The sequence below is a fragment of the Plectrocnemia conspersa genome, unplaced genomic scaffold (genome assembly GCF_051122295.1).
Source record: "Plectrocnemia conspersa isolate PC_06_02 unplaced genomic scaffold, ASM5112229v1 ptg000002l, whole genome shotgun sequence".
Classification (NCBI taxonomy): domain Eukaryota; kingdom Metazoa; phylum Arthropoda; class Insecta; order Trichoptera; family Polycentropodidae; genus Plectrocnemia; species Plectrocnemia conspersa.
Window position 1 is genome coordinate 12,314,585 of NW_028277166.1, and position 17,329 is coordinate 12,331,913.

The following is a 17,329-nucleotide window of genomic DNA, read 5'->3' on the forward strand; positions in this document are numbered from 1 at the left end:
GTGTCGCTACAAACGCTTTCGAAAACATCCCGTTATATTATTAATACGATGGCAAATTTATTCCTTGGGGTCATTTCGATCTGCGGTATTGTATGTGATTTATTATCAGATTTTTCCGCTATACTTCTTTCAATATAATGGCAATTTATTTCAGTACGCGTCTAACCCTTAACCTACCGCATGGGTTTATTAGACATAAAATCGAAGAGTTTGAGTATTTTATGACTTATAATCTTTCATATGTTTATGTGTACCGTAACATATCATAAATAATGAAAACGAATCTTATATTTTCCACGTATACATATTTTGGAAATATAACAAATTAAATTTAAAAAGCATTTATCAAATCCAACATCTCGAAAATATTTCTATTTCATATTGTTGTATATTTTTTACATGTATATATATTTATGTACTATATCTTTATAAGCATATTAGAATGTGTAAATGTTAAACACATATTTGTTTTAGAAATGATCGCTTATTTTATGTGATTTTTATAAAAAATAATAATATATGATTAAAACAATTAGAAATCTATGAGAAAAACAACATTAAAATAATTAGTAAATAAATGACGCGTACTTTACAAATTATTTTATAGGTTACTTATGCTTTATAATATGCTATGTTTATTTTAACACATAAAGTAAAAATAATAACAGTTATGAAAAATACATATTTTTGTATTAAAGCATAATGTACCAAGGGTTCTTAAATTATGGTCTAAACATTTCAAGGTGTTCTCGTAAAAGCGCGTTAAATAATACTTTATCAGAAGCAGTTATCTGCAAAATATTTTTTTTAACACTTCATCAAATAATGTTAAGCAGAATATAGATTTAAAAAACTAAAGAAAGAAAATTTACTTTTTCTGAAAAAAAGGAACAGCTAACTTTTGAAATATTTTAAAATAAAGGATTTTTTCTATGATCTGGCTTATCAGACAGATGTGATATAAATGAGAAAAATCTTTTGATTGAAAGTCATAATGCCACCATTATGAATGTAACCGAAAAATTACAAACTTTTTTAAAGCCAATATATCAATTTGGGAGAAGAGCGCAGAGGTCAAAATTATTGCAGACTTCTTAATATAAGAGGAAGTGATGGAATGATGAAATGGAATGAAATATGGGGTTGAAATACAAAAGTACCTGGCATTTTTTTAAAAAGAGATATCTGCGAATGCTTTGCCAACTCATTTAAAAAGTATTTTAAAAATCGGATTGGATTCTAGATTCCGGACGTCAAACTAAACCAGGGAATAAAAGCGGTGACTTTTGTGATCCTTAGTGATCTAAAATTGGGGTTAAAGTTGAATAATGTTCTGATGACTTTGATGTTCAAGTGTGAATGTGTCAAAGAAAGTCTCACAAATTACATAAAAGCACAAATAATTCATAAAATGAATTATTTGTGTGTTCTTCGGAAAAAGATTCGTTGCAGAGAGTTATTCATGGGGTGTTCATTGTTCTGATCAATGCTTCAACCGTTTGTTTTATGAAAAAAATATTTTATATATTGCTCATTTAAATTAGCATCTATATTTAATGAGCCAATTTAATACAAACAGGGACTTTCATTTCAATTTTTTCCAGGGGAAGGGGGAGAGGGACAAAAGCTTCCCATCAGTGGCCGTTTATTTAATATTTCGATTTCATTTAGATGCATAGTATTTCATTAAATGCATTTTTCTGACGGATTTTATTTTAATAATAAATAAATAAAGCACATCTAAACCAAATTTTGGTCAATAGGAGAGAGCAAAAAACAATTATCCCTTTTCGGCGCCGTCGCAGTGGGAACGCTCGGTAACGAGCGTTCCCACTGCGACGGCGACGGCATGATTTTATTGCTTTTGACGTGGATTTTTGACTTCTGAAAAGGGATAATTGTTTTTTGCGCCCTCCTATTGACCAAAATTTGGTTTAAATATACTTTGACCAATACTTTCATATTATAAGTCCATAGTAATACAGGCGGCTCTCGACTTTTGCACAATTCACTATTTCGCACATTTTTAAAAATTCAATTTTTTTAAAGATTTTAATAATACAAAAATTGTTCGCCTACATACATATGTTTAATTTTGAAAAACAAAAATAAAATTAGGGAATACGTTAAAAATTGTGGAAATATATTTTTAAAGATTGTTTCCAAAAGACAAAAGTGGATGAAATAGAAAAATCTTTGTCATAAGGAGCAACATCAAAACATCCTTCCAAATTTTAATTATTCAAGCTAAGGTTTTTAGTTTGCATGAAGATTGGAAGACTAGATTAAAAGAAGATTTTAACAGTGTTTCAAGCATATAATGGTTGGTTCGATAAATTTAAAATAAGGTATTTTTCACATACAAATATTAAATTCACTGGAGAATTGGCTGATACAGATAAAGATCCTGCAAAAGAATATATTTCCAAAATTATTGTAGATGGAGAATATTCTCCTAGCCATATATTAAACGTAAAAGAGACGGTTTTATTTTGAAAAAAAATTCTCAATCGTATATTCTTATCGAAGGAAGAATCAGTTGCCCCTGGACATAAATCGTCTAAAAACCAATTGAAGTTGCTCCTTGGTGAAAACTTAGCTGGTTATTTAAAATTGAATCCAACGTTAGCTTAGCAAGTAAGAAATCCCAGAGCATTGAAAGATAAAGATTAAAAGTTGCTTTCAGTCATATGGAAATCAAATAAAAAAGCCTAAATTACGTTAAGATTTTAAGATTGGTTCACTTTTCATTTCGTGGCGGCACTTAAGCAATATTGTAAAGATAAATATTTACAATTTAAATCATTATTAATCTTAGACAATGCTCCAGGACACCCAAAATAAACGTTGTGTTTCTTCCTCCCAATACTACCTGCCTCATACAGTCCAAGAACCATATTATATGAGTAAAATAATGAATCAGGCCATCAAGGCAACTGACAGGGAGGTTGGGCCTACATTAAGAGAAGCCGAAGTGTCAACTGGTGTTTTTGAAACTGTATTTATATGTTTTGACCGGCTTGGTCGAATGTATCTGTGTACAGGATTGGTCAAGGATGAGTTATCAAGCAATTGATTGTTACAAATCGCCACAATATTATCGAAAAATATTTTAAAATACTATTTTTGATTGTTTTTTTATATCCCTCTGTTTTCGAACATTCATATTCAGGAACCAATTATGTGCGAAAGTGCCGCCTGTATACGATTGTAAAATTTGCCCATTTTTAAATCTGCCAATTAAACCCCTCTATTAGGTAGTTCAATTGAAAAATACGACAAAACCATAGATCAAGCGGGTTCATGGTTTTGTTCCTTTTCTTTTTGATATAAACTGTACTAAAAATGCTGACCTAACGAAGAATGAACTTATTGATCTTAGGTTATAAAACTTTCTATAATTGTTTTTATAAACAACAACTGTTAATACTTGTTAAATAAAAAATAAAAAGTTCAATGTTCTTATCCCAAAATAAATAATAGCAACCTTCACATTGAATCTTTTAAAAAATAAATATTACTATTTTTTCATACATATTTTTTTAATTTTGCTAACTTTATTATGTTTTTTTACAATTTTTTATGTTTTTTTACCTTACGTTATTTGAAATGAGTCCGATACTTTCATGTGACTTACAAAAAGGGTTAAGAAACGCGTAAATAAATATAGCAATATCTCAAATAAAATGATTAATTTTCATAACAATATTGTTAGGTTATATCAGATTTTAAGATATATAAGTTTTATATAAACTATTATGATCGAAATTTATATAAATTATTATATATTTATATAACAGTTAACTCAACAATCATAGATTGAATAAAAAGTTACAATCTTCAAACGAACGAGCCGACATAAATTTTGCAACAAAAAATATATACATATGGTATACAAATTGTTGCGAGTTAATTTTAAAACAATGCCTTTTATTATTGTATTTTTAATATATCACTTATAAAAAAATCTTTATCTTTATGATAATATATCTAATATTTTTTTGTGAAATTCATATTTATAAAAATTGAATGCCAAGGGCAGGCGCAAAAATGGAAAATCTTATAATAGAAGTTCATGATTCAATAAATATATTTTGGGTTCTTTCAATTTTTACTTTTATCTGCCTATACCTTCCCCTCCCTCTCCCATCACTTGACATTTATAGCAAACCTATATATAGATATATATATATATATATAAGGCATGTTATAAATTCAAGTTGAGGTAGATTTTATGGTAAATTATCTACCTACGCCTCAAGTGGTACACAAATTTAGTCTGAGATTAGATTAGACCCAAATTATAGTTGAAATTTGATCCATGTCTTGAAATTTCATTATTATATGAAATTACGTAAATACATACTTAGTGTAACGTTTTAATTATACTTTTTTAATTGTGATTCCTGGAATCAATATAAAGTACATTTTTTAGTAAAATGTGAAAAAACACATTTAACATTCACGATCCGGTAATATATTATTTATGAGGGTGAGTCGAATAAAAACCATAAAAATTATTTAAAGGTAGCCTTGATAGTGCTACGAAGTTGCAAAATAGGTATGTCAGTGATCCCCAAAGACATAGACATCTACAAATTACCCCTAATTCATTCATTCTAAAAGAGTCACAATACTGTAATACCGCTAATGGTTATGTGCGAATTTTTTTTACTACAGAACTCACGCCATTTCGAAATTTCTAGTCCATTCATACATTTGATTGAGTGACAGACATTGTGTTTCACACCTTCACGTAAAGCAAGGTTAAATAAAACATATAGCCTTAACATAAGATAATAATCTCGATAACTGAACTTCGAAACAAAGAAACAATATCGCCCTGCGTACTTCCATATTTCAGTAACGCCCTACAAAGGGACCGATCAATTAGAGGGCAGACATTTAGTAATGTTGTTTATAAATATTAACAGCTAAATTTTTCTATAAACGATTTTTAAAAAATATCCGTTTTTAATATAATATAATTTGCACTCACCAAATTTTTCCGCGTCGTTTTTCTGCTTACAACTTTCACAAACACATTTATTTTTATCACTACACTTATAAAGCACACTATATGCCTTTTTATATTTATTTTTATTATTTACACTTTTTTTAAATACACTATTCCCATTTTTTGATACGTATAAAAACATTCATCAATATGAAGAGGAATTTCACAAGTTCTGCACATGAATGCTGTATCTTTCCTTATTCCACGTGCAGAACAAACACAACACTTTCTTCTCACATATAATTTTTTAGCTTATCCGAAAGCTTTTCTGGTGGATCGACAGCACGGGCACGGCAAGATATGATAAAAACCGGTAAAATGTCTTCAGAATCGATAGATTTCACTGAATTCTGCATCCATCCTTTAGCATTACTCAAAAGAAAATCTTTGAATTTAATTTTGCAGCTATGATTTAAATTTTGATAGACAATGAACGAATAAAACAATGCGCATTAAAATAAAGAAAAAACAATCTTTTTTGTTTATTCCACTGTTTTTCGAAATATTTGGTAACTAGGTGATTGGTATTTGTTTTTTGCCATGAGTCTTAATTTTATATTTTTGAGATTCGGGCAGATCCTTATTTTTCTGGATTATTCCACAAAGTTTTGTTTTTCCACAACTTTCACGATTCGTTTCGGTCGATAGTTCAGAAGAGACTAAATATACTACAATCCTTTGATTCTAAAATGCATTTTTTTATCTGTGTGGAATTCCCAAATTCGTGATGCGTCGTATACTCAAATATAATATAATATTATATATGAATTTTCAAAAGGTATGTCTTAATATATTTATGAGAAAAATCATAAGGAAGCTACATATTAAATTTCAATAAAATATTTTAAATGGTTTAGAAGTTATTGGGAATTTACTAAAAAAGATAATTGTTTGCCATTATTCTGCGAAATAACTGTTAAAAATAAATAAACTGTAGTGGCATTCAATTGTGTGACTCTTGGTCACCTAAAAATTTAAACGATAATAAAAGCCTTTCCAACATTTTGTTTCGTGAAACTAACGAATTCTACGAATTTCGGTCATAGTAGACCGCTGAAAAACATTCTATTCATAAATGTTTTTCAATGGCGTAAAAGCATTTTTTATTTGAAAGAGCGTCTCATTGTTACGCATTTCGGGTGTGTGCTGTTTAAATTTAGAAATTGTCATTCGAGATAACATAAATGTATATTTTACGAATTATTCGAATATTCATTTAGTTGAAAATCGAGCAAATAATTTGAATAATCGGATATTCGATTGACTGTACAGTTAAATAATTCCTTAATATTTTCATTTCCATAGTGATCGGAACCTGCTTGTTCGCCTATGGAAGAAAGCTAGGAGAGCTGTGCCGACGTGACAACGACTGCGAATCCGGACTTCTCTGCGAGGATACCGTTCCTGGTTCGTAAATATTTTCATAACTAGCTGTGTATATAAACTAATATTTGAAGTACAAAAACATACATTCCACTTACATATTTGCGCGCATAATCCAAACTATTTAATCGTAGGGAGGCAATCACAATAAACGTATTCAAAAAAATTACATCTTTAAGACATGCGTGATAAAACGAATTTTATTTTCGCGTACTTATGAAATTTCATCATACAAATTGATAGCACAATGTTTTAAGCTAGTCATATTGTAGTGATATAATATTTAAAAAAAAAAATCAGATATATTGTTGTAAACTGTAAAGCAAATATATCATTAATAAAATATTGTTTTGTTATTGGAAATATGTATGCACATATATAATTGTTCATATAAGTATTGCTGCCTAAAAATAAACTGTATTACACCATATGTGTCAATCGAATGATTTGACCCTTTAGAAGATATTTAAAAAAAATGTACCCAAAAATCAATAAGACAGATTCAAGATTTCTATCTATTCAGGCCTAATTTTTCTTTATATGATATATACTTATACTTCCTACTCAGGCTATGTCTTTAAGTTTCGGATGCTTCACATGTGGCATTGCGACATAAGCAGTGTGTGGCAGCATGTGGAGAGAAGCATTTATATTTACGTATTTTTAAATGTGTGTTTAATTTTAGGCGAACCAAGGGTGTGCAGACCACCAATGGCCAGCTCCAAACAATACGGCGAAGAATGCCACGTTTCCGGAGAGTGCGACATCGGCCGCGGTCTTTGCTGTCAACTGCAGAGGCGTCACCGTCAACAGCCAAGAAAGGTCAGTTAATTAATTAACTCGGAAAGGCAGATGCCCACACAAAAGGCTGAAACGCTCGCCCTTCCCGCAAATTAGCTTGATAACGCAACAGGAAACATGTCGACCCTTAGGCGCTGTTGAATCAACAAAGTTTAATCAGCTTAAATGCTTTCAGACACATTAATCAGACAATGACTGTGTAAACAAACGGAGTCTAATGAGTCATGGCACTATAATAAAATTTGATTATATTAGATCTTTTTGCACAAGGTGCGGCAGAGACTATAAAATATTCCCTTTATTATGTTTAATCAATCAAATACGTCAACTTATATTAAGGCTTGAACATATGATACTAGTTGACTAATTTATTATTTTATAGTTTGTCACATGTGCCTATTTTCATTTACTTTTTGTGGTTAAGCAAGAATAATAGAGCATTAAATATTTTTGTTTTTAGAAAAGTACGAAGTCATTTTAATTAGTACTGCTACCGAAAATACTCATTTAGTTGCTGTTGGTTTGGCAATGAGTTACAGTAGAAACAACTCAAGGATTATTACGATAATAAATCAGTATTCGTATCGTTAGAGATATAAAATTGAGATAGTCCAGCTGCACAATAATTCGGTAATTATTAATAACAGATTTTTGACGGGACATTGACGACGGAATATATATTTAATGTTACTTCATACAAATATAAGTAATTAATTCTATTATAATTGATGTGACGGTTCAAACGCAGGTCTTTTTATCATTTTATTAGATTTGAATAAATTGTATACGATATTACACGGGCAACCGCATATAGTTTCGCGGTCGACTGGTCGATCGCCATCGACACACCGGCTACCCACGGTCTCTGAATAGACATCTCACTATTCACTCTATTTCTTTATCGCCTGATAATTTGCCACGTATACTAACTCTCGCTAAATTTTCCACATCAATAGCATTTTTCTCATTGACTACAATGCGTTTATCGTTTAATGCACGCTCTACATTATTTATTAAAGTCGATAAATTATTAATATTTGTGTTCTTTCTTATATTTATATTATATATGTTTGTGTATGTTTTTTATTTAATGTGAGAGAACTTTCATCAGACTGCTCCCACGCAGGAATAAATTATTATTATTATATCTTATAAAATCAGTAGATAAAGATTTTTCCGTAAGTTTCGTTCTCATAATATGTTATTATACTATATAATTTCCTCTCTGCTAATATTAATGTCACTAAAAATAGATTATTTGTGATTCTCGTGTATATTACCTTCCAAGAAATCATAAATTCATGTACTCAAATTAGATTTCCTAAAATAATATATTCTCCTTAATACTTCCTGACATGTACATAGTTGGATAGTACATTATTACCATAATTTAATCTTAACCTTTTGTGTTTTAGGTTTGCTCCTATTTCAAAGATCCTCTTGTTTGCATCGGTCCAGTGGCTACCGATCAGATTAAGAACAACGACATCCAACACACCGCCGGTGAAAAACGCATCACTTCCTACAAATACCAGTTACATTAAGCTGTCGTTTTTCATAATCAAATCAGACAACCGCAGTCATATTGAAAGAAACGTTCAAAATTATAATTATACATTTCATTTAATTTCCAATCAAGCATATAAAAAATGTTATAATTTTGAACGAATCTTTCGACGATTCGACACTGGCATACGCAATCGGAACGCTAAAGATGATAAAAATAACATGAACTTTTATTTTGATATCATTTGAGAGTACTACTATTAATTTGTATTATTAATACTGAGATGTGCTTCTCAAAAAGGCTCCTAATTAATTGAACGATGTAAGAAAAAAAAATTAAAAAAATATTCCGTCTATTAAAATGAAAAAACTATTAGATTTTATTTTTGTTTCATATATACTCAAATTATATTTATTATGTATGATATATTGTATGAATTAAATAGATTAGTGTTTACATAATGTTAAAAAATATTTTCAAGAATAAAATAAAAATAAGACTTTACTGTAATCGATACATATCAAAATTGGCTGAGGCATTCTTAGACTAAGAAAAAATTTAAAACCGTTAATATCTGAGTGTTGATAAATGTGTGTATGCGTGCATGTGCGTACCCTTTCACATATAAAATTAAAAGGAAAAGTTTACATTTTAAATATTGCTTATTCAGACATAGTTATGATTCTCTGCAGATCGTTGACGCCAATTAAATGACATTGGAGACGTATAAATTTGCGCAAATATATAAGCATGCACTATTTATGAAAGGCCTATTATGAGAGAGTATAAACTATTATATTAAAAAAGTGTAACTTTAATATGAATATACTAGTATATAGTTAAATGTGTATTTTCTTTTATCTTCAATGTTTATATTATATGTGCGTATAATATTATATACATATACATACATACATATGTATTTAAATAAATGATACATATCATTATTGTGTAATATAGAAAATGAAATATTCAAACAGTCTGTGATTGAAGTTTTATTTTATTATTATCTCTGATACATTTACTACGTTTTTTTAATTTACAGTTGTATTTTTAAAAGGAAAAAAATAATATTAAATAAAATAATAAAGCTATTGCATGTACTTTTTAAAAAGCGATCCTAACTATGCTGAATTTAAAATAGTAAACCCCACTACGGATTAAATCCCGAAAGGCCTAGGCCAGAGACCGTTATGGACCGAATTTGATTCACAATTGCAATGGAAAATGTCATTGCCTTCTTAAAATATTTTATTTTCTTACACTTCACATCTATCTCTGTACTGTTATTTTTTACATATATTCTATGTCTTTGTAGAATTAAGTGAAGGCTCAAATAGAAATGGAAAATTTCATGACAATTTGATTTGTTCAGCCTAAGTTCTCAAAAACATGGCTCACAGACTGAATGCAGCCAATTTTAACTGGCAACTTCTTAAGTTTAATTTCAATGTATGAGTAAAATATCCGTTAATTTTGAAGTAGTCATTTAAAGTAATGTTTAAAATAAAATACTAGTATTGCGTAGCAAAAAAAAATAATTTTTAAGTGGGCCGATTTACACGAAAATAACCAAGCTCAATCCGCTCGCGTTCGGATGATTATAAAAATTTTAGCCTCAAATGGGATCATTCAACTAAAATTTGAATTCCAGAGTTTGATCCGTGTATATGTATGCTTTGTGGCCCTTATACATTTTAGTGGGGACTACTATTTTAAATCAATCACACAAGTGAAATTCTTCAATCTTGTTTTAATAATATATATTTAAAAATATACATATCATAAATATATTGTACAATTAGTATTGTTGGTTTTTAAATCATCGGTGTTATTAATATAATACAAGTAATCTCAATAACATGTAACTTTTCCGATATTTGTTAAAAATAAATAGTTATACTGACAATTGCATTAATCGTTTTATTCATATGTGTACATATGCATTGACATTTTATTTTCATTTGATAATATGATCATATTTTAAAAACAATATATTAAAAAAAATAATTGAATATTTATTTTGACTAAAATATGGCAACATTAAAATTAAAAAAATAAACATTTTTTAATAACAACTAATATACTTTCTTGTACTAAATAAAATTTTAATTCCATCATTTATAATAATAATAATAACATTTTTTCTAAGTAAACCGTTTTTAATTTAAAGAAATATTATGGTCCCTTCATAAACTCATTTTAAATTTAATTAAAAAATCATAAATTCATAACCCGTCACTCAAATAAACTGGCCTTAAATAAAATGAGATATACATATTTTTTTCTCAATAATCTTACGCATATTATATTTATGCTAATAACGCGCAGAGTACCAGCTCTGCATCTTCTACGTATAAATCATAAGATACACATAACACCTATAAATCTATTAAAAAATAGAATCTAATCTCGTAACATCAATGTTTATCTTTTAAAGATAAGGTAACGTCCATATATTTGTTTCATGTTTAAACATATAAAAATATTGTATATATATATTTGTATAATATATCACCAGTGTATTGAAACATTTAAGAGGCTTGCGTATATATTAAAAAAATATTAATTATGAGCGCCTATTCGTGTGCGCATACATATGTTTATCATAACATGAAAAATAGTACAATATCAAAATATTTGCATTACTCTATATTATTAATTCATAAATTTATTAAAATATAATATAATATAATATTTTCATTAAACTTAACTTTTATTAAATATATTTTAATATAAAAATATAACCAATCAAATACTGTGAATCTTTAATATGTTCAAAAAATATTTCACATTTATCAGTTATTGATTTACAGATATAATGAGATTTTTATGATAATAATAATGATAAAAAAATACATTTAATTAAAATTTATAAGATTTAACAACGATCATTATGTCAATATTAATATCATTCCTCCTTCTACAGGCTCTAAGCGGAAAGTGGAATCATTTTTAAAGTTCTGTACTACTTCATCAGTTAAACGTATTCTTATGCCGCTCGGTCCAGCAACATATATATCACCAGCTAGTCCCATGCCACCATCCTGAATCAAAAATATAATATAAATAAAACAAATAAATAACAGATTTGATTCTCTAACAACCAATAATACCTGTAATAATTGACCGATCTTTTTCTTCAATTCTCCAACTTGACAATTTCTTAAGTAAACAGCGTTATATTGCTGCTCTGACATTCTTTTAATGTAAAGTGTAAGTCTAGCAGGTGATCGTCTTTAATTAAACAATATATTTGAATTAGTATTTCATTTTACAATAAAACATATAGATTAGGTCTATTAATATAAAATCAAACTTACTCGGCATGCAATGCATTATAAAGTCGTATTCCATCAGCAACTCCGCAAATTTGTATTAAATCATCACGAGACGATCTATAAATAATACAATTTGTTAATATATATATACATATTAAACCTCCATTAGTCAATTTTGACGTAGAATTACATCTTTCCCTGAATAGATGCAACGAAAACAAGTCACAATTCAAACGCTAATATCTTTGAAACTAATAATCCTACAGCAATAAATAATACATCATTAGATAGCAGTCCAGTTTATAAATAATGCAGTAGCGTTATAAATTTAAACTAAATTTTGAGCAATTAAGCTTCGCCACATACTGTATCGGAGCTGATAACAATTTTTTTTATTGTAAATCTTCCATTGCAACATAACAAGCGTTAGCCTAATGTAAACTCAATCGTTAACTACCAAGTATTGAGACACCAGACTTTAATCAATGATATAAACTATTATTACAGTTTATAATTAATAGATTTAACTATGCATGACCTAGCTCGATTAAATTTTAATTATTCATCCATGAGATTAAAAAATCAAGGTAAACCTAATCTACGATGATCGATCTGAATTATAATTATTTAATAATCACTAATTCTGATCTCACAGACATGATAAAAATTAAAAAAACACTACGGTTCATATGAAATTAGAACACAGGTCTTTCAGGTATTAGTCACCGACATATACCACTGATTGAAATAATGATAATGATGACCTCAGACCAGTATTCCATAGCAAATGGTTAGAGCTATGTAATAACAAAAAAAATGATAATAATGATAAGAAATGCTGTAATAATTCAAGACAAATTGCTATGACACGAATTTTACTTCAATGATGTACATATTAACTAGTGAGATAGTGACAGTTGCCACTTTTATTTTATAGGCATCGCATTTATGGTTGAGCAGAGAATTTTCAATAAATTTTGTCAAAAACTCTTTAACATGAGTATAAAGCAATAAACAATGATCGGTGATGAAAGATCACAAAACTAAAGTGAAGTAAGAATTTAGTTCGATACAGTGCAATCAATTTAGACTGAAGATTTTGGTGTTACAATATAATTCTCTGGATCATGTATTCGATTAAGAACTATTTGTAGGATCAGCATTCCATGTAGCAGATTCAAAGAAAAGAGTTTTTTAACAAAGAAGTACTCGAGTAATATTTGCAATAATGGATGTATATTATTTCAAGTCTAACTACGTATATTTTAAGATCAGCACGTGTACCTTAATAGATCACTTCCAGAGAAATTTCCAAATGCTTGTGTGCTTCCTATGAATCGGTGGTTTGTTAACCAAGCACGTGTTTCAAATGGAGTTGAAGATTCTGTCAAGATATCAACCTGAAAAGTCCAATATTCAAAATTAAATGAATGATCGTTGTACTACAATAAAAATAGATACGTACATTTAATTCAGGTATTTCGCCGGGGCTACCAAGAGTGCATTGCACCAACGATCGCCCCGCTTCATCATCACAGTCCAATGAAGATCCACTAAGCAAAAGCACAAACATATTACACAACCAAATAAAAAAAATTTATTCATAAAAATATGTATAACACTTACTGTGAATTGGTTCTAGATAGACCGTGATATTTCATATCATTCAGTGACGTTGGCATGCCTAAATATAAGATTAAATCAGACGTCAATGTACGATGATCTAATTTATATAATATGTAGCAATTTATAATATAACCAACCGATAGTATGTATCGCAGCTTCGGTTCTCGGTGGAGTCACGGGAGATGATACTGAAGCGCGTATCGGAACGCCTAGTCCAGAGCTGTAACAAGATATAACGGTGAGTTAAAAAAATGTTCAACATCACAATGTGTACTATTGTATTTAGTGTAACACTTATTAGGTTGGAGCACGTGGGTATAATATATTGTTTTTGTCGTTAAAAAATATACATAGTTAAAGTCTCTAGTTCTGGCAAATCCATTTGACACTGTTCCATATTTTTGTTATACAATAATTATTCTCAGTGTTTAGTGTGCTTGAAATAAATAGACTGATAGCAATGGGGGCTAATTAAGCATATTATAAAGCTGCCAGGGCATTATATTGACTGCAACAATAATTAAACATTACATAATTGTAATGTGAATTTGATTATTATTGGCAAATATTCAATTAAAAATCCAGTTTGAAAGACAACAGGTATACAACATTTACAACATATTTCATAACATATCAGAGAAGAAACAGAAATGGCAAAAATACAGTTCTAAAGAACCGTCTATAATACCATATTTTTTTTAAATCTTCCATTGTAACATGACAAGCGTAAGTCCAATGCGTTACAACGGGGTAAATTTGTACAAACTATGTAAGTCAATCAGATATAATGAATAATATGAATCGGTGACATTCATATTATTATGTGTAATATAATTTATAATCAATAGATGTCACTGCAGCTAAGACCGGTTTTTAATGATAGCGCATTTTATATTAATAAAATTCGAGTACCACTGCCGGGGTTCGAGTTTGAGACGTTATGGGCTGCGCTATTCCATCCTGACATCGTTTAAATGTCTGATATTGAATATATACATATTTATTTTTGTTTATGTAAACTAATTACAGAAGGTAAGAGTTCAATATTTTCAAAAAAGCTTTGTATCTAAACATGTCATGCTTGACTTTTTCAATCAAATCATATTTATGTTTTTCTGTAGTCTATAGTATAAAAAATCTTTTACATGGGATATTTACAAAGTAAAAATCAAAGCGAAATTCTCTCATGTTCATGTGACGGCTTATTAGCAGATATGTGCTTGCAGTGTAAAAATTCAAAGGAGAAACTGCTACTGAAATTCATCGCAAGCAATGACATCGTAAACAAATACAATGTGTCATAATATATACATGGTGAAATTAAAGCAGGAAGAAGTGATATTCATGAGTAGTAACGCCATCCATTGTCGTTGAGTAACTCATTAGCAAAATTGGAAATTGTCCAACAATGTTTTGTATGAAACAGTTACCAAATGGTTATTAGAAAAAAAATAAAAATCGCTTGTACCTAGACTTGAAAAATACTGACTGTTGAAAAATAAATAAAATAGTATTATAAATAAGTTAAGGGTTCTTAAAATTTTAATTTAGATGTATTTCTACAAAGACTTTAAGCTTGTATACTTATATCGAACCTCTGTTTTGAGTGACTTCTAAAGAAGTCGCATTTGTTATATACATATATAATATGCCATTCTTACAAGATAAGTGCTGTTTAGTTTTATTAATAAGAATAAATCAAAGAAAACAAAGTTACTTATTTTACATTCAGGTGTGATATATACCTACATGTGCCAACCAAAACATACTTTTGATATGTTAGACCAGATACAAATTAGATTTATATGACGCAGAAGAAACATGTTCAGTCGCTTTATTTTAAAACGATCTATCTGGAAATGAATCTAAGATAACAACATAATGGTCTAAGCACGTTTCTTCGGCGTTCACATGCACCAGTCATATATTGTACTCAATCGGTAGTTTCATACACACAGACAGCTAATGGTCCTCTGTGTCCGTGATTCTGCCAATCTGTTGTCCAGCCGAGTCCCTTGAAACATCAAACTCAGCATTCTGATGCCATTGCGGCTTATTTGACGCTTGCGCGAGAACAAAAACCGGGGAGGCGCGTGCTTCTTGTTACCCATTGATAAAGTTTAACGAACGTTCCACTAACACTGACCGATCGCACAATGTCACAACAATGGCTGAAAGCGAATGTTAAACGGCGATTAGGATCGACGAAGACAACAACAATCGACCGAGAGCGACCGTTCGACACTGACTGACTGTGTACGCGTTCGCAGAGGCATCGATCTATTTGAACGCACGAAACTCGATTTATGCAGTTAGCTTCGGTTCGAGGCCGTAGTGTTTTTTAACGTTTCGTACCGTTTCGAAATTCGCAGAGAAAATTCGGGATTGAAAGTTTTCGTACGGCGCGGCGCGCGGAAATAGACCAAGAGTTCGCGCCGACCGGTTTTTGCCGGTTTTCCGCGGGTTATCGCCGGTTTTTGTTTTGTAACCGGTGCCGATTTGACGCAGCCGTTGTTTTTCATTATATTATTATTGTGTACGTATATATGTTCATACAAGGATGCGGTTAAAACGGCACGTTATGTATTTATCGGCGGATAAATGACGGTAGAATCGCTCGTTAACATAACAACAACGGCGGATAGCGGATTAAACGAGATACTTTTGGTTTTGCGATTAAATGAAACAAAAGGTATGAATCTATAGCAACGTTTCTCAAACTTTTTCATACAGCGGATTTATGCGATATTTTTTGATCATGTAAGGATACACAGTTTACAAGTTCGATTCATTTATACAATCATGAAGCGGATTAAATTCGGCCCACAAACAATTTTTTCAAATTACATTTTCAGTTTAGTTTTTGGGTATTTTACTAATAAACTTTTAATTTCGATTAAGAAAATTATGAAATTAAGCTGCTATTTTCATATTTTTTTTAAATAAGCGTAGAAGTGTATTTATTAGCAAGGTAATGCAAACTCTTTGTTATTATAATAATAGAAACCCTAATATTTTCCTTATAGCGTGAATGTGTCATATCCTGCTTGATTTTAGAATGCACTTATTACTTATAAAAACATGAATAATTTTATTGCGCAGCATCTGAGAACCAGGCCGCGTGCATAAAACTCAGCCTATAGGTCATGTTTTGGGCAGCTAGGTTGATACAATACAGTTATAATTGAGTATTGTATTTTTAGGAGCAATTTTACTATGGAAAAAAATGCAATTGTGATGATTAAAAATTCAGTCCATAACTTTCTCTAGTCCAATTTTTTTTGGGCCCTGAAAAATTATGATTAAAAAAAACATTTTAGTAATATGATTTAGTGGTGGCGGATCGCATGCTACATTATACGTTATTCAAATTCGGGAAAATAAGTATTTATTGATTTGATTTTTGATAACAAATTTGATGCGTCTTAAAATCACACATTTTTTATCGTAAATCTTCGATTGGAACATAATAGGTGCTAGCCCAATGCGTTACAACGGTGTAAACATAATAAACAAGCAATACTTAATGTATAAAATCAATGACATGTTTTCTTAATTACAAACTATTATTAAAGCTTACGATCAATATATGTCACTATACTATATTTGCGTTAACAGTCAGTTCGAGAGTAATCCATTTCTTCATTATTCATAATTGAGAAGGAGAGCAAGTCTGGGTTTACGCTTCTACTATTAACTCTAAATCACACGATA

The 17,329-nt window shown here is 29.7% G+C and overlaps 2 protein-coding genes across 18 annotated transcripts in view; one reads left to right on the forward strand and one right to left on the reverse strand.

Annotated features, from left to right (window-relative positions):
- The window catches only part of spab (space blanket), a 29,891-nt gene extending 20,201 nt beyond the window's left edge, over window positions 1–9,690 (forward strand). The window contains exons 4-6 of the mRNA XM_088181547.1: window positions 6,323–6,424; window positions 7,086–7,222; window positions 8,617–9,690. Coding sequence (XP_088037673.1) covers window positions 6,323–6,424; window positions 7,086–7,222; window positions 8,617–8,745 — 368 coding nt within the window. The 3' untranslated portion in view covers window positions 8,746–9,690. The remainder of the gene's footprint in view (window positions 1–6,322; window positions 6,425–7,085; window positions 7,223–8,616) is intronic.
- Window positions 9,691–10,454: 764 nt separating this feature from the next.
- The window catches only part of gem (transcription factor CP2 like gemini), a 69,091-nt gene continuing 62,216 nt past the window's right edge, over window positions 10,455–17,329 (reverse strand). For all 17 annotated transcript variants that reach the window (XM_088181537.1, XM_088181534.1, XM_088181531.1 and 14 more), the window contains 7 exons: window positions 13,753–13,835; window positions 13,616–13,673; window positions 13,455–13,542; window positions 13,274–13,389; window positions 12,032–12,106; window positions 11,825–11,945; window positions 10,455–11,755 (listed from right to left, as the gene is read on the reverse strand). In XM_088181537.1, coding sequence (XP_088037663.1) covers window positions 11,603–11,755; window positions 11,825–11,945; window positions 12,032–12,106; window positions 13,274–13,389; window positions 13,455–13,542; window positions 13,616–13,673; window positions 13,753–13,835 — 694 coding nt within the window. In that variant the 3' untranslated portion in view covers window positions 10,455–11,602. The remainder of the gene's footprint in view (window positions 11,756–11,824; window positions 11,946–12,031; window positions 12,107–13,273; window positions 13,390–13,454; window positions 13,543–13,615; window positions 13,674–13,752; window positions 13,836–17,329) is intronic.